The following is a 22,700-nucleotide window of genomic DNA, read 5'->3' on the forward strand; positions in this document are numbered from 1 at the left end:
AAGACCCTGGGCCGGCAGGAACTTGCTTGTGATTGGATGTTGTGGGACGGCGGCTTCTCATTCGTCAGCCTGTGGCTGTGGAGTTTGAATTGGGTGGCGGTTGACTGTAGAGCCGCTCTCTCTCACTGGCACAGCGAGGTTTTGCTCAGCCCTCGTCTCGGGACCGTAGGTACGTGCTTGGCGACTTCTTCGGGTGGTCCCCGTCCGCCTTCCTCGTCCCTACCCGGTTCCTTGCCTCCCTGCCCCATCTTCGCCGCTCCCCGCAGCCTCCGCCGAGCGCCATGGCTCCTAGGAAGGGCAGTAGTCGGGTGGCCAAGACCAACTCCTTACGGAGGCGGAAGCTCGCCTCCTTTCTGAAAGACTTCGACCGTGAAGGTAAGGGGTCAGGCCGTCGCGGCCTCCTGGGGCAGTCGCGGGATGCTGGCGGGTGGGGACACGAGCTGCACAGATTCACCCGCCCCGTGACCCGTGTCCTGTCGGCTCTGCCCTCCCGCAGTGGAAATACGAATCAAGCAAATTGAGTCAGATAGGCAGAACCTCCTCAAGGAGGTGGATAACCTCTACAACATCGAGATCCTGCGGCTCCCCAAGGCTCTGCGCGAGATGAACTGGCTTGACTACTTCGGTAAGAGCTGGAGAGCTTCCCTGGGCGGAGGCCGGGAGCCCCTTGGGGTTAGGTGACACCCTTCAGAAAGGGCTCCCTCAGATGTCACCTTTTAATGAGACCTGACATGACCACTTATGGAAAATTGCAGACCCTTTCACTCTCTGTCTCACTTCCCTACTTCATTTTTCTCTATGAAAAATGCGGGGGGGAGGCCGTGGGGGCGGTGGGCGGGGCGGTCTCTGTCGGGCAACTCAGATCTGCTGTTACAGGTCCAAAACAGCTGTAGTGAATGGGCATGGATGGGCTGTATTCCAATAAAATTTTAGTTATGGATACACTGAAATGTGAATTTCACATAATTTTCACACATCAGGAAATTTTTTTTATTTTTTTGAAACAGAGTTTCACTCTGTCACCCAGGCTGGGGTGCAGTGCAGTGCAGTGGTGCGATCTCTGCTCACTGCAGCCTTCACCTTCTGGGTTCAAGTGATTCTCCTTCCTCAGCCTCTGGAGTAGCTGGGATTACGGTCGCCTGCCACCATGCCCCGCTGATTTTTGTATTTTCAGTAGAGACGGGGTTTCACCATGTTGGCCAGGCTGGTCTCGAACTCCTGACCTCAAGTGATCCACCTACCTAGGCCTCCCAAAGTGCTGGGATTACAGGAGTCAGCCACTGTGCCCGGCCAAAAAATAGTACTTTTAAAAATATATGTATATTTTACCCAACCCATTTAAAAATGAATGAATAAATGACATGGTTAGTTAACCAGAGCTCAGATGGAAGAATAACCCGAAGCAGCTCCTTCTGCAGCTTATGGAAATTGCTAACTTAAAAATGGGCACATCAGGCTGGGTGTGGTGGCTCACGCCTGTAATCCCAGTAGTTTGGGAGGCTGAGGCGGGCAGATCACCTGAGGTCAGGAGTTTGAGACCAGCCTGACCAACATGGAGAAACCCTGTCTCTACTAAAAATACAAAAAAGTTAGCTGGGCGTGGTGGCGCATACCTCTAATCCCAGCTACTCGGGAGGCTGAGGCAGGACTATCGCTTGAACCTGGGAGGCAGAGGTTGCGGTGAGCCGAGAGCACGCCATTGCACTCCAGCCTGGGCAACAAGGCAACAAGAGCAAAACTCTGTCTCAAAAAAAAAAAAAAAAAAAAAAAGCACATCAGTTTTCCTGGCCGGAGAAAAATCCCAGCCTGTTTCCGCACTCCCTTATTAAATATCCAGAGAAATGCAGGAGGCTGTACTTTTCTGCTGGGTTGCCTTTTTCTGTTTTCCTTATTATTAATTAACCAGCATGTAGTCTCCTTCCTGGATAGAAATGCATGTTCTGCTCACATATTAGACATTGAATGGTCCTTTTGACTTGCCTTTTTATTTATTAATATTAAGCCATTCATTTGCTTATTTCTTTTTTTTTTTTTTTTTGATCAATCCAAAGCATTTATTTTTTTTTTTTCTTTTCTTTTTTTTTTTGTTGATAACATTTTTTTTATTAATTTTTTTTGCACACAAAAACAATAAACATTTTCTAATAATACATACAAACAAAAAGATGCATATCAAACATATTAGGAAGGTTGCACATGGGAAGTCGGGGAATAGAAATGGGGGGTGGGAGTTAAAATAAATGAGAAAGGGACTTTATATGGATCAGTGATAATAACTCAATCCTCTATTTGACAAAGAAGAGGGAGAAGGAAGAGGAAGAAAAAGAAAGTGGGATAAAGGATCAGAAAGGGAGGAAAATAGAAAAAATTAGAGTATGACTCCAGGGTAGACCTGTTTTGTTGTCACTGAGTTGGTTGGTTAGTTTGTCTGTTGTATTTTTCATGTTTCGCCATGTTGGCCAGACTGGTCTCGAACTCCTAGCCCGAAGTGATCAACCCGCCTCGCCCCCCAGAGTGCCGGGACCACAGGCGTGAGCCACCACGTCCAGCCCCCACATTGCTTCTGGCCTCCGTGGTAGACCTCCGAGACGGAGCGGCCGGGCAGAGGCGCTCCTCACTTCCCAGACTGGGTGGCCAGGCAGAGACGCGCCTCACTTCTTCCCAGACGATAGGTGGCTGGGCAGAGGCGCTCCTCACTTCCCAGACGATGGGCGGCCGGGCAGGGGGCTCCTCACTTCCCAGGCGATGGGTGCCGGGCAGGCGCTCCTCACTTCCCAGGCAGGCGGTCGGGCAGGCGCTCCTCACTTCCCAGGCGATGGGTGGCCGGGCAGGCGCGCTCCTCCCTTCCCAGACGATGGGTGGCCGGGCAGAGGCGCTCCTCACTTCCCAGACGGGGTGGCCAGGCAGAGGCGCTCCTCTCTTCCCAGATGAGGCAGCCGGGCAGAGGCGCTCCTCACTTCTTCCCGGACGGGGCGGCCGGGCAGAGGTGCTCCTCACTTCTTCCCAGACGGGGTGGCCGGGCAGAGGCGCTCCTCACTTCCCAGTCGATGGGTGGCCGGGCAGAAGCGCTCCTCACCTCCTAGACGATGGGTGGCCGGGCAGAGGCGCTCCTCACCTCCCAGACGATGGGTGGCCGGGCAGAAGCGCTCCTCACTTCCCAGATGGGGAGGCCGGGCAGAGGGGAGGCCGGGCAGAGACGCTCCCTACCTCCCAGACGGGGCGGCGGCCGGGCAGGGGCTGCAATCCCATCACCCTGGTAGGCCAAGGCAGGCGGCTGGGAGGCGGAGGCTGCCGCGAGCCCAGACCACGCCACCGCACTCCAGCCCGGGCAACACCGAGCACCGGGTGAGCGAGACTCCGTCTGTAGTCCTAGCACCCTGGGAGGCCGAGGCGGGCAGAGCGTTCGGGGTCAGGAGCTGGCGAATAGCGTGGCCAAGATGGCGAACGCGCGCCGGCAGGCCAAGGAGAAAAAACAGGCAGCGGTGGCGCGCGCCGGCAGTCCCAGGCAGTCCGCGGCGTGGGGCAGCAGCCAGACGAGGAGATTGCTGCCCGGGCCACAGAGGGAAAGAAAGAAAAGGAAAGAAAGAAAGAAAGAAAGAGAGAGAGAGAGAGAGAGAGAAAGGAAGGAAGGAAGGAAGGCTCATTTGCTTATTTCTACAAATACTAAGCATGTGTCAGTCACAGTGCTAGGTGCTAAAGATGCACCGGGGAGTAAAACAGACATTGTCTCTGCCTTCAGGAACATACAGGTTAGTAGAAAAGAGCTATTAGAAAAATGTACATACAATTATGTAATTAAAAGTATAGGTACTACAAAGGAGATAGAATAGAGTAGTGGTCAGTGAGCATATTGTGCTTTCTATGCTGGATGGGCATTGCACCAAGTGTTTTACATACATTAACTAATTTTTCTTCATAACTAATAATATCCCTATTTTTCAAAATGACAAGATTAAGACACAGAGAAATTGGACACTTTGCTCAAGGCCTCATAAACTAGTTACTGGGATAGTCTGTTTGAACCCAGGTATTCTGGTTTCATAGCCTGAGATCTTAATGGTTTTACAAGATACTATGAGGGTTTCTAGCAGGAGGTTCTAACCTAACTTTTTATTCTACATGTAAATCTCACAAAGACCCTTTCATTCAACACATGTTTACTGTACATCTGTTGACTACTAGATTTTTGCCAGAAGCAAAGGATGTCATCTCTGGAATTCAGTCCAAGGCAGGGATGGACATTTAAACAGCTTTGAGTAGTTATTGGGTATAATGAGGGTGAGCAACTAACTCCACACTTTGCAGCAACCTGCTGAGATAGAAAAATAAGCAGGCTGGGCACAGTGGCTCACCTGGAATCCCAGCACTTTGGGAGGCCAAGGCAGGTGGATTGCTTGAGCCCAGGAATTTGAGACCAGCCTGGGCAACATAACAAGACCACATCTTTAAACTTAAAAAAAAAATTAAAATAAAAATAAGTTTTTTTAAAAAAAAAAATAAACAGAGGGCAGGGCATGGGGTGGGGATTCATGCCTATAATCCTAGCACTTTGGGAGGCCAAGGCAGGAGTATCACTTAAGCCCAGGAGTTCAAGACCAGCCTGGGCAACATAGCAGGAGACCACATCTCCATTTTAAAAAAAAAGACAACCTGGACAACTTGGCGAAACCTTATATCTACAAAAAAAACACAAAAATTAGCCGAATGTGGTGGTGCATACCTGTAGTCCCAGCTACTTGGGAGGCCAAGGTGGGAGGATCAGTTGAGCCCAGGAGACAGCCAAGGTGGCGCCACCCCACTCCAGTTTGGGTGACAGAGCAAGACTCTATCTCAAAAATAAATAAAATTTAAAATATATTTTTTAAAAAGAAAAATAAGCAGAATTTTTGGGGTGATGTTTGAGCTGAGTTTTGAAGGATGAGTTAGAAATTTGTTAAGTACGGAGGGGAATTTCAGGCAGAGGAAATACAAAGTACCTTGGCAACAAGTCATGAGAGTCAGTGGCACATTTGGGATATAACTTGGAGAAAGAATAGATTAGATGGTGAAGGTCCTTGAATGTTAGACCAAGGGCTGGACCCATTTTAGAAAGATAAATGGTACTATTAGGCAAGATGATTTATTGTTAAAATCTAATAGTAACTACAACGTTCTTTTTAAAGCCCTTGGAGGAAACAAACAGGCCCTGGAAGAGGCGGCAACAGTAAGTGACCTGTCCTATTTTCCAGCCAGTGGTTACTTAAGTCTAGTCCAGTCCCCAGATCCAACTAATAGATGCTTACTGTGGAAGAGGTTTCATAAAGGGACATTATCTGTTTGTGTCAACTGAAAAATTAGAGTTGGACCAGACACTGTGTACATGAGACCCAGATAGTTCTGAGCCCTACAGAAGGTGGCAGTTCTATTTTTGACCAATTTCTTGCAGTCCTTTGTCCTGAACTCCACAGCGGAAGTAGAAAGCCTCAAGCCCAAGTTCCTTTAAGCACCTGAGTCATTACACTGTGCACTGGCCTGCTAGATGACGAGGCTGTTTCATCATGTCGTACTGTAGAAGCAGTGCTCTTGCTTGGGATGCTCAGTGCTCCCCAGCCCCTCGCATCTCCTTCCTGCCAGCATCAGTGCCAGGATTGAAGGCAGTAAGATGGGGATGCAAAATAGAGCATTGAAAGCTGCACTGTCCAGTATAGTAGCCACCGGGCATATGTAGCTATTTCAGTTAATTACAATTAATAAAATTAAGGAATTCATTTCCTCAGACATACTAGCCACATTTTACATGTTCAATAGCTACATGTGACTAGTAGCTACTCCATCAGAGAGCACAGAAATAGAACATTGCTACTCTTGCAGAAAGTTTTATGAGACAGCATTAGGAACTAGTCCGTACATGGGCTTCACAGAGTCCCTAGGCACTCTAAAATCATATACAAACAATGTGTGTGTGTGCACGCATTTGTGTATCTTTCTGTTAGTTTATTGTAGCCTTGATCAGATTTACAAAGTAAACCCCAAAATTACATCTTTTGTTGAGTTGATGAGAATCATTTGGAATCTCAGGGTTTGAAGGAGTCTGACCACCAAGGGCACATAGCAGATCTCCACCAGCTTCATTCAGAAGGTAAAGGTAATGAGGAGCCAATTATCAATTTGGAAAAAATTGGAGCATTTGGGAGAGAGGTGGGGATTATTCACCCCCGTACACACACTGAGCTCTACTGTTTTAAAAGAGTTACCTCTGAGATGAATTATGCTTACTAGCTAATGCAGTTCTCTCTTTTTAAATTAGACATACAGAACTGCAAATGAGAACTTCTGATGTAATATGAGAGAGCCATTGTTACCACACCAAGTTGAGAGAATTCTATTCTTGACTAATATGATTTAAAACTCAAGAAAGGAATGATAGAAAATCTATAAAAGCTCTTAGTTGGGAAGTGTGTTGGGGCTCCCATGACCACCTCCAGGTTTGGTGATTCACTAGGAGGATTCATGGGGCTCAGCATACAGTCACACCCATGGCGATGATTTATTACAGTAAAAGTAAACAAAGCATTAATCAACAAAGGGGAGAAGTGCATAAGACAAAGTCCAGAGGAAACCAGGCTTCTAGGAGTCCACTCCCTGTGGAGTCACACAGAACATGCTTAATTCAACACATGAAATGCTGTCTACCAGAAAAGCTGATTAGAGAGTCAGTGCCCAGAATTTTAACTGGGGGCTGCTCACATAGGCATCCTCTGCCTAGCACAGGTCAAAATCCTAGACTTTCAGGAGGGAAGTAGGTGTTCAGCATGAGCCATATTGTTTGCATAAAGTTTAGGCACAGTGAGGCATTCTTGTTAAGGAAAGGTGGGAACCTTTCTGATACCAAGTTCCCGGATGCCAACCAAGGCCAGGCTTGCAAACAGGCCTTTCTATGTGTATCAGTCTCAGGCCTGCTCTGTTAACTGTCCTGCACAGTAGATGACCAGTGGCCTGCCACCACTGATGACTCCATAAAATGCCAGTTGTTTCTAGAGATGGCAGAAGGTTGGCAGGAGTGCCCCTACTTTCTGTTGCATCAAGCCTGGCAAACATCAGTAACTTATTACAGTGCTATTTCTTGCTAAGCCTAAGACAGCCTCAGAATCCTTCTCTGAGTACGTCAAGCAGTCCCTACCAGAAGTGAAACCTGTGCCATTCCAAACCTGTAATAATTATTCTGATATTTACATGTGTTCTATAAGGAAAGGACTGTGAATCATGACGGCTCTTTGTAGTGCCCATACTTATTACCATATGAAAAAAAAACTGAATTTGAATGGTGACTGGAAGCCTTTTTGAAGGACCCAGGATCATCATAGAAAACCTTATTGAGACCCTGTAGATTTATCGAAAAAATGGTAAGCCTGACTCACCACCAAGTGTTGTAGAGGATGTGGATCATTAGGAACTTGTATTGTTTGCAAATGGGCTGTAGTCAAGGGAAACCACTTTGGGAAATAATCTGGCATAATGCGAAGGCTGAATATTTATGTAACGTATAATCCGTGTCATGTCCTATCCAAAGGATAGAGCTAAGGGGAAACTTGGACGTGTACCTCAGACATATGTAAGACAGTTCAAGGTAGCAGTGTTTATAATAGCAGGAAACTATTGATGGAAGATGGACAGATCCATTGTGGTATATTCACACAGTGGGATATGATACAGCAATGAAAACAACCACAAAGAGTGGTGAAAACAGCCAAAACCAAACAAAATGCTTAAGTACACACTTGTGAAAAAGCACATCTGTGTGTGCACACACGTATACACACATATGCATGTATCCGTGAGCACATACACATATAGCTTTCGATTAAACAAGTGGAATGATGTGGTTACCTCTGGGGAATGAAGGATTAGGAGACTCATCACCTTTGGGAGAAGAGATAAGAAAATGGAACAAGGAATGAATACAGAGCCAGGAGCAAGTTATTGGCAATGTTTTAGGTCTTGGGTTGTGTGGTGGGTTTATGGGAGTTTGCTATATTGTATATTGTGTCACTAACATTTAACAGTCTTATGTATCAAATAATAGTTTTAAAAAATTTTTTATCTTGAAATACTGTTCCTTATATTTTGGTGGAATAAGCCTGGTGCTTTTTGGCTATGTTTGTCATAGGCTGACCTGGATATCACTGAAATAAACAAACTAACAGCAGAAGCTATTCAGACACCCCTGAAATCTGCCAAAAGTGAGTACCTTTCAAAACTGCTTGTTGTACAGAAAGAACTGAGGCTCAGGTTGCTTGGTTGGCTGCTCAGGCAGGGCCTTGTTGGTAGAGCCTCTTCCCTTTAATGTCTGGTTCTTCATCTTGTAAATCCAAAAACTTGCTTTTGTATGGTGCATTGAGACCATCCTGGCTAACACGGTGAAACCCCATCTCTACTAAAAATACAAAAAATTAGCCGGGTGTGGTGGCGGGCACCTGTAGTCCCACCTACTTGGGAGGCTGAGGCAGGAGAATGGCGTGAACCCGGGAGGCGGAGCTGCCAATGAGCTGAGATCACACCACTGCACTCCAGCCTGGGCAACAGAGCGAGACTCCGTCTCAAAAAAAAAAAAAAAGTTACTCAATTCCATGATCTATCCACATAAAATCATCTTACATACATGTCCCGCACTCTGAGAAACACTGTTTTACAGGAAAAGTTGTATGGGAAACCAGGTTGTGACTAGTGGGCGAGGAATCGAATCAGGATGAATTGTGACATGGACTTAATGTCACTGTCATTAAGCTATGATACTTTGATGCATCCAATTCTTATAAGAATATCCTGACCCATGGCCAGGATTTCAGGGCTACGCACCAGGGCACCCTCTACATTAGGCAGGGCAAGCTCAATTATTCAGAATGCTGGGCTGTCTCTACAAAGCATCATATGGAGTCTCTTAACACTCTGATTAGTTTCCTTTGTCTAAACCCTCTTTCTTAAAAAGTCTTCTTTATTTTTAGTCCATTTCTTCATTGCAGCTTAAGATTGCATACGTTTTATTCCTATAAGAAATGTGAATGCACAAAACTTTATCCTCATCAGAAATACCACCCTGTTGAAACTGTTTCTTGCAGCACGAAAGGTAATACAAGTAGATGAAATGATAGTGGAAGAGGAAGAAGAAGAAGAAAATGAACATAAGAATCTTCAAACTGCAAGAGTAAGTGGACACTGAGGTCGGAGGCTGAGGGTTATCACAAGACAAGCAAATACAAATGCATAAAATACACTGTTGTATACCAGAGCTCACAGTTTAGTAGAGATGATCCTACTTCACATGGCAATGACAAAAGTGATAACTGACTGGTGTGCAAAGTGTGTAGAACACAGAAGAGGAAGCTAGCAAGTCTTCCCTACCCCACTAGGACATAGGCAGGCCTTTCAAGGTGAGTGAGAGTCTACTAGCTGGAGAAGAAAGGGAAGAGGAACAGTATTCAGGATAAATGGGGGAGGGGGAAAACTGAAGATGAGGAAACCAGTTGGAAGCCTATGAATTCTTGAACTGACATGCTGATACTATAGAATGAAGGGATGGTTTTGAGATAGGTTTTAGAAAGAAGTGGCATGGTTGGTGGAGAAAAGGAGGAATCAGAGACGACTGCATGGTTTCTAGCTAAGGCAACTGCTATCCAGTGAGGTGTGGGATCCAGGCGGCAGAGTGGTGCTAGAATGGGGGTAGGGGGAGCACATGCCAATTGCATGATATGTTGACCATTCATTACTTTTCCAGGACATCTAGGCTAGACAGAAATTTCAGCCTGGAGCTCAGGGAGAAGAGGGAGATTGAGAGATACACTGCCTCCCAGATCTCTAGGTGTTTGCCCCAGTGCGGGAATGGAGATGGTTGTGCAGGGAAAGCAGGAAGTGAGGGAGTCAGGGTGGACACTAGAGGGAGGGTAGAGAGAGGAGCTCCTAAGGCAGACTGCCAAGGAAGCTAGAGAATCAGGAAAGACAGATCCATCATGGAGGACAAGGGAGGAGAGAATATATGGAAGATAAGGAGTGATTCTTGCCAGGGACCTCCCAGGCCCCAGGAAGGGAGCACTGCAGGGTTTGCCTTTGATTGGGCACCTGGGACGCCCTGAGTGACCTTCACAGCAGCCCTTTATGTAAAGTAGTGGGGTACAAGCCAGGCTGCAATCAGTTCAAAAGAGATTTACCTTTAATCTTGGCCAAAATCCTGTATTTTGAAAACCCAGCCAGTGGAAGTCTTTATTAAATTAGTTACGTTCTGAACTTTTTAAGTCATTGAATTCTGAGATACACCTTATTATATTTAGTATTAACTCTCCAAAGCTTGTTCTTAACGCTTTAAAAAAAAAAAAAAATACCCTCCTTACCTTTCCTCTTTGCTGGGTTTTTTGTAACCTTAGTCTCATTTGATTGTGACTGCAGGTCAAAAGGTGTCCTCCATCCAAGAAGAGAACTCAGTCCATACAAGGAAAAGGCAAAAGGAAAAGGTAGTGGATTTTCTAAAGTTGTGGTGTTTGGGTTTTGTTGGAGAGCCATATATATCACGGCAGAAAGTGAGGGGCAGTGAAAAGGCTCTGGTGGCTAGTGTTTGAAAGCAGCTTAAAATCACTGAATCCTTGAGTGTCTAAGCTGGAGGGGTCTCTAGAAATGACCTAAACCAAAAGCATCTCCAGTACTTTAATGTACATTCTCTATCCTTCCCCACTTTTTTTTTTTTTTTTTTTTTGAGACGGAGTTTCACTCTTGTTGGCCAGGCTGGAGTGCAATGGTGCAATCTTGGCTCACTGCAACCTTTGCCTCGCGGGTTCAAATGATTCTCCTGCCTCAGCCTCCCGAGTAGCTGGGATTATAGGCATGTGCCACCACGCCCGGCTAATTTTGTATTTTTAGTAGAGACGGGGTTTCTCCATGTTGGTCAGGCTGATCTCGAACTCCCGACATCAGGTGATCCGCCCACCTCGGCCCCCACTTTTTTTTTTTTAAGTATAGCAAGAACTGCCTGTTATGTTTCAGTTCCTGACAGTCCATATGTAGAGCTACCCCACAGCTCGTCATAGAGTGGCTGTCACTTACCTATAACTGGTTTCTTGAAATGTTTTGTCTAGTCCTGCAAAGTGAAGAACCTCTATGGGCTTGAGTTGATTATGCTGGACTCTACCATAAGCCATGTGGGGGAAGGTAAAGCAGCTTAGGAGAGTAGTCACCAGGATGCATGTCTGTGGAGGAGCGAACTCATTTCTCTTGAGCAGTGCAGCAGCTGCCTGGCACGAGGACAGAATTCCAGCTGGGGGAGCCTTCGCATGAAGAAGCTGTCTCCTTGATTAAAAAGTCAGATTCTGAGGCTGGGTGCAGTGGTTCACGCCTGTAATCCCAGCACTTTGGGAGGCCAAGGCGGGTGGATCACTTGAGGTCAGGAGTTTGAGACCCGCCTGGCCAACATGGTGAAACCCTGTCTCTACTAAAAATACAAAAATTAGCCGGGTGTGGTGGTGCATGCCTGTAGTTCCAGCTACTTGGGAGGCTGAGGCAGGAGAATCGCTTCAACCCGGGAGGTGAAGGTTGCAATGAGTCAAGATTGCGCCATTGCACTCCAGCCTGGGCAACAGAGCAAGACTGTCTCAAAAAAAAAAAAAAAAAAAAGTCAGATTCTGGAGGCAGACTGCTTCGGTTCAAAGTTTTGGCTCCATCCTAATTGGATATGTGATCTTGGGCAAGTTTTTAAAACTCGATGCACCTGAGTTTCTGCATCTGTGTATGAGGATGACAGCAGTGCTGGCCTCCTGTGTTAGAAGGGTCACATGAGTCGATGTGTGCGAGGCACCCTGAGCAGTATCTCACAGTCAGCTCTCCACGTGTCACTCCTCTGCTGCTGCCTTCGTGGAACCTGAGAGTTGGCATACCTGATGGCCGTTTCTTACCTGTAGGTCAAGCCGTGCTAACACCGTTACCCCAGCCGTGGGCCGACTGGAGGTGTCCATGGTCAAACCAACTCCAGGCCTGACACCCAGGTTTGACTCAAGGTGAGTATTGAGGGAAACACTTGGATTTGATGGGACTCCAACACTGAGCACTACCCAGAGAAGGAGTGTCTAAGAAAATACTCCTAGGCCAGGCACAGTAGCTCACGCCTGTAATCCCAGCACTTTAAGAGGCCGAGGCAGGCGGATCACTTGAGGTCAGGAGTTCAAGACCAGCCTGGCCAAGATGAAGAAACCCCACGTCTACTAAAAATACGAAAATTAGTTGGGTGTGGTGGTGCACACCTGTAATCCCAGCTACTTGGGAGGGTGAGACGGGAGAATTGCTTGAACCCAGCAGGTGGAGGTTGCAGTGAGCTGAGATTGCACCACTGCACTCCAGCCTGGGCAACAGAGTGAGACTCTGTCTTAAGAAAAGAAGATAGTCCTAAGTCCTTGGCCTGGAATTCCTTGTCAGAGGACAGTGGCCAGCTGGGTTTCCTGGTGCATGCCTCTCCCTTAAGTGTAGTTTCACCCATCTTCAGTTGCAAAATGATTCTTTAATGGGAGGGAGGTGAATATTCTGCCTGTGATGACTAGGAGGCCTCTAGGTGACGTTTTTGGCCTTTTCTGATTCAAATCAGAAGGTTTTTATTTTATTTTTAAAATATTTATTTTGAGGCAGGGTCTTACTCCAGTGCCCAGGCTGGAGAGCAGTGGCACAATCATGGCTCACTGCAACCTTGACTTCCTGGGCTCAGGTGATTCTCCCACCTTAGCCTCCCAAGCATGCCACCATGCCTGGCTAATTTTTTTTTTTTGTAGCGATGGGGTTTCACCAGGTTGCCCAGGCTGGTCTCGAACTCCTGGGCTCAAGCTATCTGCCCACCTTGGCCTTCCAATGTGCTGAGATTACAAGCACGAGCCATCACACCCAGCCTCAAATCAGTTTTTTAAAGATGAGTAGGCACTCTCCCGTACTCTTGGTAGAAGTAAAAATTGATACTGCTTTTTTGGAGGCTGGCATAAGCAAGGATATTCTTGCAGCATAAGTTAATACCTTCCAAAGAACCTAGTTGACTAAATAGGAGATGCTGTATAGCCATTAAAAAAGACTGGATCTGTGTGTGCTAATAGGGAAAGAGCGCCATGATCACAGAGCATCTCTGAGCAGGTTGCTGAACACTGTGCTGTATGATCCCATTTGGTTTTATATACATAGAAAGTTTCTGGAAGGATAGATAAGGAATTCAGAGTGGTTACCCCTGGGGAGGAGAGCAAGAAGTGGTTATCTCTGGTGTGGGGAAGTGTTGAAGATTTATTTTCTACTTTTAATTGCCACTTTTTTTTTTTTTTTTTTTTTTTGAGGTGGAGTCTCGCTCTGTCATCCAGGCTGGAGTGCAATGGCGCAATCTCGGCTCACTGCAACCTCCACCTCTCAGGTTCAAGTGATTCTCCTGCCTCAGCCTCCTGAGTAGCTGAGATTACAGGCGCATGCCACCATGCTCGGCTAAGTTTTGTATTTTTAATAGAGACAGGATTTTGCCTTGTTGGCCAGGCTGGTCTCAAACTCCTGACCTCAGGTGATCTACCCGCCTCAGCCTCCCAAAGTGCTGGGATTACAGGTATGAGCCACTGCACTCAGCCAGTTCCCACTTTTCTTTACTGTTGGTTTTTTCACATGAATATGTAACAAAAAGCATTTAGGGAAAACTAGGTAGCAGTATTTTAACTGTCTTGAGAAATTAGTATAATGATGTAATCTCTAAATCATCCTCCTTTGCCTCTGAAAAATTCCTCTTGATGGAAGCAGCCACACCTGGAAACAATTAACCAGCTTATTTCAGGCTTTGTGGATGGATGGATGACTGGCACCCATATGGAGCTTTGGACCTAAACTTTATGTGGATAAGAGTTGACTTTTTGCAAGATGTATGTTCAATAATTACAACCTTCTTTCTCCAGCTGTGTTTAGTCATTACTGCTTTAAAACATTTTTTTTTTCTAAATTTAGAACGTGCTTTCTTAGGAATGTGTGACTTAAAAACTGCAGCTTGAGGCCAGAGTGAGGTTAAAATGGCCTATAGAGTCTGGTGTCATCCAATTACCAAGCTGTCTTCACAGAGATTTTCCCATTCTAGGGTCTTCAAGACCCCTGGCCTGCGTACTCCAGCAGCAGGAGAGCGGATTTACAACGTCTCAGGGAATGGCAGCCCTCTTGCCGACAGCAAAGAGATCTTCCTCACTGTGCCAGTGGGCGGTGGAGAGGTGAAGTATTTCCAAGGGAAGCCAGGCTACAGTGTGCTGCTTAGTCAAGCATTTCTTTTCCCTGGGCCCTCACCCACGCTTCACCCTCAGAGTCCTTTCAGTGCGTGGGTCCTGATCTCCACACTTCTGCAGGACTCAGAACCCAGTTTTCTCTCCCAGGTTAGAGGCCCAGACTGCAAAGATCGTTGCTCAGCTCTGGGTTCTGTTTTTCTGTATTTTGTTTTTTGTTTTTTTTTAGTTTTTTTTAGCTGGAGTCTCGCTCTGTCACCAGGCCAGAGTGCAGTGGTACAATCTCGGCTCACTGCAACCTCTGCCTCCTGGGTTCAAGTGATTCTCCTGCCTCAGCCTCCTGAGCAGCTGGGACTACAGGCGCCCGCCACCATGCCCAGCTAATTTTTGTATTTTTGGTAGAGATGGGGGTTTCACCACATTGGCCAGGATGGTCTCTATCACTTAACCTCATGATCCGCCCTCCTGGGCCTCCCGAAGTGCTGGGATTACAGGCATGAGCCACCGTGCCACCTTTTTACCTTTTTTTTTTTTTTTTGAGATGGAGTCTCGCTCTGTCACCCAGCCTGGAGTGCAGTAGCACGATCTCGGCTCACTGCAACCTCCGCCTCCCAGGTTCAAGTGATTCTCCTGCCTCAGCCTCCTGAGTAACTGGGACTACAGGCGCACGCCACCACGTCCAGCTAATTTTTGTATTTTTAGTAGAGATGGTGTTTCACCATATTGGTCAAGCTGGTCTCGAACTCTTGACCTCAGGTGATCCACCCGCCTCAGCTTCCCAAAGTGCTGGGATTACAGGTGCAAGCCACCATGCCCGGCCTCCACCTGTTCATCAACTAACATTTGCCCACCCGATTGTAGCAGGCCCAAGAAGTAGACATGGGGCGTGCCCTTGAGAAGCAGCTCAGTGGTCAAGATGGGTTTGCAATCATGATATCTGTGATATGCGTAATAATAGAGATGTTAAAGGGTGGTGCAGAGGAGGGCACCACCGAGGTAAGCGCTTAGTCTAGAACCCGGAGCATGAGCTGTGCCTTCAGCTTTGTATAACTTTAAGGGATTCTGAAGCAGGCTGAGCTCAGTGTCTCTGGGCTGCATGGAGCGAGGTGCTGACCTCAGCTCCTGTGAGGGGAGGACGGTTTGTTTCAGACATCCTCTGCAGGGCATCTCTGAGATAATGTGCGTGCCTCTTGTGCCCAGGTAATCCAGCCTCCACCCTAGTGACAGTGCTGATGAAGTCATTGTCTCCTTAGGGCTAATATCCTTCCTGCCTGTCTTGCCACTTCTCCATCCCAGCCATTCCCCACCACTAAGTGCAGGATATCAGGGGGATCCTAGGGGTTCCTGCCCTAAGGGCCATGGCCAGTTGAACCCACTCCCCTCTCTATACAGAGCCTGCGATTATTGGCCAGTGACTTGCAGAGGCACAGCATTGCCCAGCTGGACCCAGAGGCCTTGGGAAACATTAAGAAGCTCTCCGTAAGTCTCATATTCATCTCCACACATAGGATGTCTCCAGTAGCTTTCTTGGGCTACCTTTATTTAGGATTGTCTTTTGGGGCTGGGCTAATACTTTCTACTTAAATTTGTGTTGTCTTCCTTCCCCCAAGACATTTTGACTCTTACCCTACTTCGATAGCAGCAGTTCTATTCCTCAGTTGATGTTGAGTTTTGTTCAATCCCAGGGTGCCTGCCACAGAAGTTCCACTGCAAAATCAAAATTCTGCCTCATTCAGGCAGTTAGTGCTAGGGGTATGTTAGGTCACTATTGGCCACCAGAAACTGAAACCTAGAATAGCTCAAGAATGAGGGTCGGGGCTTGTTATCAGGAATCTTACAGAATCAAAGAGTGAGCTGAAAGGCCAAGCCTCTGGAGCGGTGGGGCCCATCAGCTGGGGCCTGTGCGCTCATTTCTCTCACACATCTTCATTCCTCCCTCAGCAGATAACCTTCTCCACAGGCTCCAGGTTCTGTGCTTACTTAACATTGTTTTGCATGTGGCTTTGAGTAACCACACCTCCAACGCCAACTTTATTGCTCCATTGCCCAACTGTTCAATTTCTTGTCTTGGTTTAAATTCTCAAGAGGGCCAGGCGCAGTGGCACACACCTGTAATCCCTCCAGCTCGGGAGGCTCAGGTGAGAGAAATTGTTTGAGCCCATGAGTTCAAGGCTGCAGTGACCCATGATCATGCTGCTGCACTCCAGCCTGGGTGACAGAGAAAGACCTCAGCTCTAAAAGTAATTATCAATTTAATTTAATTGAAGAATGTAATGGCTCAGCCAGGGATGAACCTCCTTGGTCCAGTCAGCCATCATCTTGGGTGGTGGATGGAGCACTTAGTGTAAACATGGCAACCTTACCCTCACCCTTCTGTGGGGTCTGAAGGGTACATCCAAGGAGGGAGACAAGGCGGGGCTGGTTTCCTAAACCTGTCTTTCTGAACATAGGCCCAGTGCTGAGATCCCACGCACACCTAGCCACCCAAATCTTGTGACTGTCATCCTCTAGCTAGATCTATTGCAATGTTCTTCTCAAATAATCTCCTATGATACATTTACTGTCTCACTTGAGTTGTTATTTTGCTCCCTTGTTGAGATGAGAAACCGAGGTTCAGAAAGGTGAATTCATGTGTGATACAGAGAGAGAATGGAGGGGCTCAGGCTGACTGTGGGAGGGCAAGGGGCAAGCCTGCCAAGTGACATCTTCTACAATGACCTCTCTCCTTTTCTTTTTAGAATCGTCTCGCCCAAATCTGCAGCAGCATACGGACCCACAAATGAGACACCAAAGTTGACAGGATGGACTTTTAATGGGCACTTCTGGGACCCTGAAGAGACTTCTTCCCTTCAGGCTTATTGTTTGAGTGTGAAGTTCCAGAGCAAGGAGCCATGTTCCTCTAGGGGAATTCAGGAATTCAGACGTGCTATTCCCACACAGTTACATAGAGCTATCTGTTCACCCTCCCATCCCAGCTGATCCCAGTCACTGCTTGCTGGGGCCATGCCATGGAAGCTTCCCATCAGTCTCCCAGCTGAATCCTCCCTGCCCTCTGAGCTGCTGCCTTCTGCCTCCTGCAAATCTACATCCTCTTCGCCCTGCCCCGCCTGCAGTTGAGGGGGCGAAGAAGAACCCTGTGTTCTCAGGAAGACTGCCTCCACCACTGCTACCCAGAGAACCTCTGCATCTGGCATTTCTGCTCTCTGTGCTTGAGACTGGGAGGTTTAGGCTCAGATAAGTGAGCTCTGGGCCATGAGAGGGTAGGTCCAGAAGGTGCGGGGAACTGTACAGATCAGCAGAGCAGGACAGTTGGCAGCAGTGACCTCAGTAGGGAACATGTCCGTCTCCCCTCTCGCACTCATCACACCTCCCCCTACCAGCCCTCCTCTTCCTCCTCCTCCTCCTTCTCCTGTGGAAGGTGCTAAATGGGACTCTGGGATCTTTCCCCTGCTGTGCCCAGCAGTTCTGAAGCCTGCCTGTGGAGCAGTGGTGTCTTATGTTTATCCCTGTTTACTGAAGACCAAATACTGGTTTGGAGACAACTTCCATGTCTTGCTCTTCTACCTCCCTAGTTAGTGGAAATTTGGATAAGGGAATTGTAGGGCCCAGATTTTGGAGGTTTTATGTCATTGGCCACAGAATAACTGTCTCTAAGCTATCCATGGTCCAGTGGTCCCTGCCAAGTCTGTAGACTCTCTTATGGGGCTCATGGGGACAGGGGCAGGTGTGACTTGCTTGGTGGCCTCATTCCATGTGTGCCTGTGCCTGGGGCATGGACTTTGTTAAGCAGAGTCAGCAGTGAGGTCCTCATTCTCCAGCCAGCCTCTCTGCCTTGGAGAATCATGCGCTGTGTTCTAAGAATTTGAGAACTAGAGTCCTCATCCCCAGGCTTGAGGGCACACGGCTTTCTCACATAGGGCTCTCTGGTATTTGTCATTATTTTGCAGCAAGACCATTTTAGTAACACAGTCCTGTTCAAGTTGTATTCTTTTAAGTTCTTTTATTCTCCTTTCCCTGAGATTTTCGTATATATTGTTCTGAGTAATGGTATCTTTGAGCTGATTGTTCTAATCAGAGCTGGTACCTACTTTCAATAAATTCTGGTTTTGTGTTTTCTTTTGTAATCACTGTTCATCCTGCCTGTCCTCTCCAAGCTGTGCTCTGTGGACTAGGGAGACAGCAATTGTGTGGGAGTCTTTGCACATCTGCTTCTCTCAGAAGATGTGAAAACTTTTGCTTCGGACAGATTCATTCTGATATCTGAAAGAGGGGCTTACTACAAGATCCAGAGCATCGGTACCTTCAACCCCCAGCAGAGCGCCCCCAACACCTTCATTCCATGAGCTAGAAATTTGTATCTGGGAGGACAACACCTAGGGTCTCTATAATTTCCCAGTATAGTGGACATTTGTTGGACAGGAACAAACCGGGGCAAGAGTAATTCGGTGATCATGAGTCTCACTTCCCAAAGTTTCTGAGGCCCTGGCAGAGCTGCCTTCCCAGAACTCTCTAGGCTGAAAATGATCAACCTAGAGCTAACGATGCAAGAGGGTTCGGCCTAAAAGAAGACAACCTGGGGGCATACTTAGCCAGGTTATTGGGTATTGACAATTTATAGACTAGGAGCCTTCTGGTAGTGACAGCATTTGGAATAAGGGTTACTCAGTGCAAATAAGCAACCCAGACTATACGTCATCAGGCCTAAAGAGCCTGACACTGAGGAAACACTTAGGATCCAACATGCTTTACCCAGAACCAGGTTCATCCTGTTTCATTCCATCTGCACCACTGCCTAAATCACCTGGTAGGAAATGCATGTTATGCAGCAGGTGCCTAATTAATACCTGGGACTGAGCACATGGCAGTTCTTCATTTCATATAAGGGGCTGGCTTGGAAAGTAAAGAGTTCCCCATCCCGGGATTGATTTATTTATTTTTTGAGACAGAGTTTCGCTCTTACTGCCCAGGCTGGAGTGCAGTGGTGAGATCTTGGCTCACTGCAACCTCCGCCTCAGGTTCAAGCAATTCTCCTGCCTCAGCCTCCCAAGTAGCTGGGATTACAGGTGCACATCACCATGCCTGGCTAAGTTTTGTACTTCTAGTGGAGACAGGGTTTCGCCATGTTGGCCAGGCTGGTCTCCTGACCTCAGGCGATCCACCCACCTCCACCTCCCAAAGTGCTGGGATTACAGGTATGAGCCACCATGCCCGGCCCCATTCCAGGATTTTAAAAAATTTTTGTTTCTTATCATTTGGTATCTTTTGTTGATTTGATATATTTTGTAGAACTTACGTCCCCACCATCCCAGGATTTTTAAGTACAGGCTGAACTATGTCACAGGGCTGGGACAAAGACAACCTAAATCTTACTGCCAGCCCCCAGACATACTTTCATACTCGGGTTGGGTTTGGGGTTTTTTTTTTTCCAAATTAGTTGCTAACCATTTAAATATGGGGCGATTACACAAAGATTGCTAGCCTCTGAAAACAAGATCTGACAGCACCGGCAAACAGTCAGCTGGAGCTCAGTAGCCGCTTTCTTTGGCCCACAGAGAATCCTCTTCCGGTTCAAAGCAATCCTGATGCGATTACTTCTTCCCTTGATGTTACCTGCCTCATCTCTATAGGCAATTTAGTGTTTACTGTCTGCTGTGGAGAGAAAGCACAGATCAGTAGGGCTGCCCCAGGTTGAAGGGAGGATGGAGGCCTGGCGTCCATCCCCAGGGCCGCTGAGGCAGTTTTAAGGAACCCCAGAGGTCCAGTCAACAGTAGGTTCATTCTTTGTCCTACAGGGCCCCTGTTATTTTCAAAAGCCCTACTTGGGGCTTCCCGTTGAGAGGATTACAAATGTATTATCTTGTGACGAGTTAGATTACATTACTCATATGAAGAGTTGGCTCATGTGCGTGTGTGATAGGACATCACCTAAGCATTTCTCCAAAGCATCAGACGTGCCTTTTACCAGGAGGAATTAATATCCCCGGCCCGACCCATGATAGTGAGTTCACATACCAATGCAGGGCTTAGCTCCACGATGTATCCCCAAACCTCTGAAAAACAAAGCATGTCTCAGTGCCTACCTGTGTACACACTCTGGTGGGTCCGTTTTCTAATTTTACACAGTATCATAGCTGTTGACCCATACCTAAAATTCAGCATGACATATGTACTCAAAACTTTCATAGTAGATACAATTCCTGTGGCTTCAGAAATGGAAGGACTGAGAGACACTCTTCAGAGAGGATTCAATCACAATTGGGGGCTACACTGGGCTCCCTGCTAAAGGGGGGTCTGGAATCCAATTTGCTTTGCCTAAGGTGCCATCTCCCTTTGCGGGATTAAACATCTCAGCCCTGTATCATCCCTACCTGCATCACCCCACCTGTCAAGCCTCCGCCGTCCCCTCCCTGCCAGCTGTGACCTGCACTTCTTGCCTTCTACACTTTGCCATCATCCTTCCCTCAGCTGATATTAGGATCTGCATGGTTCATCTTTCCTGATCCTTGGGTGGTGGATATGGTGGAGGACAAACATACCCTTGGCACAAAGATGCCAGGAAGAACTCAGCTCCATCTGCAAATTTTCAGTACCCACAAGCACACATATGTCACAATATGCTAGCAACCATCAGGATGGAGACAGGTGACAATCTTCAAGGATACACTCTTCCAGTCGAATGCCAAGGTCACCCTGGCAAACCTTCTCCTCTTGACTCTTCATAAGGCCCCAGGTGAGGGTCAAGAGGGAGTGCTGGCCGGGAGCAGTGGCTCAAGTCTGTAATCCTAGCACTTTGGAGGGCCGAGGTGGACGGATCACCTGAGGTCAGGGGTTCGGGACCAGCCTGACCAAAACAGCAAAACCCTGTCTCTACTAAAAATACAAAAGTTAGCCAGGTGTGGTAGAACATGCCTATAATCCCAGCTACTTACTGAGGCAAGAGAATCACTTGAACCCATGAGGCAGAGGTTACAGTCAGCCAAGATCATGCCACTGCACTCCAGCCTGGGTGACAGAGCAAGACTCGTGTCTCAAAAAAAAAAAAAAGGAGTGTTGTGGGGTGGAGGAAGGAAAAGGGGCACAGGGGAAGCCTAAATCAGGGGAGGGAAGGTGTTGCAATGGGGAAACAAGTTTGGTTTTGATTTTTTCGTTTTCCTCTTACGCTTCTACAAGCAGTCTTGATCAAACATATTCCCTGGAACTAGGCTCGAGATACCCATAATCTGCTCCCAAGATGCTGATAGGCAACATGAGGTCATTCATGAGCCCAAACAACTTCTGGCTTCTCTCTGTTGCCCCAAGACCCCAAAGGACTCAACTAGTAAACTGTGGTGGGAAATATCCTGCTAATAGCAGGATTTTTTCAAGATACTGGCAGACAGTTCCATTTCAATGGCAAAGGGTACAAAGAGATTTAAAGAGAGCTGCAGGTGGTGCAGTGTGAGTTTTACTCACATCCTGAGCAGTGGGGCAGAGGTAATGTTAGGAACTGAGATGCCCTCCTGTAAGGTCCAGAACACAGGCATTGGCTACCAAAGGCAGCTAACACAATACCCACTTTCCCCTAGGAGTCCGCTCACACCTCCTCGGGAATGAAGTCAGGCAGAGCCCTCCCCTGAGCCTCAAAACACCTAGAATTCATCCTTATTGCCATGGCTTGGGTACTTTTTACTTAACTGACTCGCCCATTGGGCAGTGAGGCCTTAACTTGCCAGAGCCAGCCATCTAGTAGGTGCCTGGTCCATGTGCAGTGAATGCGCAAATACCTCGCCAAGCCAGATCAGCAGGCCCACTGCCTAGAGAAGTTCCATTCCTGACCACATGTTGTATGTCTACCTGGTGCCTCATACAAGTTAGGTAATAATAGTAACAATAATAATAATAATAATAGTAACACTAATAACAAGTGGGCACTTCCTGTGTTCTGTGTGCCAGGCACTGTGTTAATGCTTGGGCCCTGCATTCCCTGGCTGCATGCCTCTCCTGGGGCTGACTTCAGTGGAGCAATGCTGCTAACATCGCTAACCCACTCCTCATTCATTCCTCCCCACCAGAGGGTGGCTTCTCAAGTGGAATTGAGGGACAGAAGGAACAACCTGCTTGACTCAGTGCCATCTGGCTTCTGCAGATCTGCTTGCCCACAAGAAAGGTACACCCTGCTCTGCTTCCATCATGCAGGCAGGAGCTGAGGGGACAGTTCTGCCCCTGCAGAGGGTGTCTGTCCCACCCGGCTCAGCCTGGGACTGGGTGGGTCTAGTTCAGGGGAATGACGGGAAACACACTTTGTCCCTGATGCACAGCATCTCATTTATTGAAGACGTACATGTTAACATCTCTGAAACTGGGATGCCTCTTTCAGTTGGATAGCACAACATAGTTGGCTGCGATGTTTCTTTCTTGGTAGGACATCTTACACTCAATGGCATCTTAGATTCAAAGAAACTTGGTAAGCAACATTCTCCAGTTAGCCTTATC

General features: G+C 47.4%; 2 protein-coding genes across 3 annotated transcripts in view; one reads left to right on the forward strand and one right to left on the reverse strand.

Annotated features, from left to right (window-relative positions):
* Positions 1-23: 23 nt before the first annotated feature.
* CDCA8 (cell division cycle associated 8) lies at positions 24-18,352 on the forward strand. Of its 2 annotated transcripts, XM_032160291.2 has the most exons (11): positions 24-169; positions 267-375; positions 497-625; positions 5,163-5,203; positions 8,147-8,219; positions 9,096-9,181; positions 10,417-10,481; positions 11,919-12,014; positions 14,093-14,219; positions 15,621-15,707; positions 16,967-18,352. In XM_032160291.2, the coding sequence occupies exons 2-11, from the start codon at positions 282-284 to the stop codon at positions 17,009-17,011; spliced, it is 843 nt and encodes a 280-aa protein (XP_032016182.1). In that variant the 5' UTR covers positions 24-169; positions 267-281; the 3' UTR covers positions 17,012-18,352. The 2 variants fall into 2 exon arrangements, with proteins under 2 accessions (XP_032016182.1, XP_032016181.1); XM_032160290.2 differs by having other exon boundaries at positions 31-375.
* The window catches only part of EPHA10 (EPH receptor A10), a 52,659-nt gene continuing 48,289 nt past the window's right edge, over positions 18,331-22,700 (reverse strand). The window contains exon 19 of the mRNA XM_032160294.2: positions 18,331-22,651. The gene's annotated coding sequence lies outside the window, so the exon portion shown is untranslated. The remainder of the gene's footprint in view (positions 22,652-22,700) is intronic.

Source organism: Hylobates moloch, unplaced genomic scaffold, assembly GCF_009828535.3.
Source record: "Hylobates moloch isolate HMO894 unplaced genomic scaffold, HMol_V3 SCAFFOLD_8, whole genome shotgun sequence".
Classification (NCBI taxonomy): Eukaryota; Metazoa; Chordata; class Mammalia; order Primates; family Hylobatidae; genus Hylobates; species Hylobates moloch.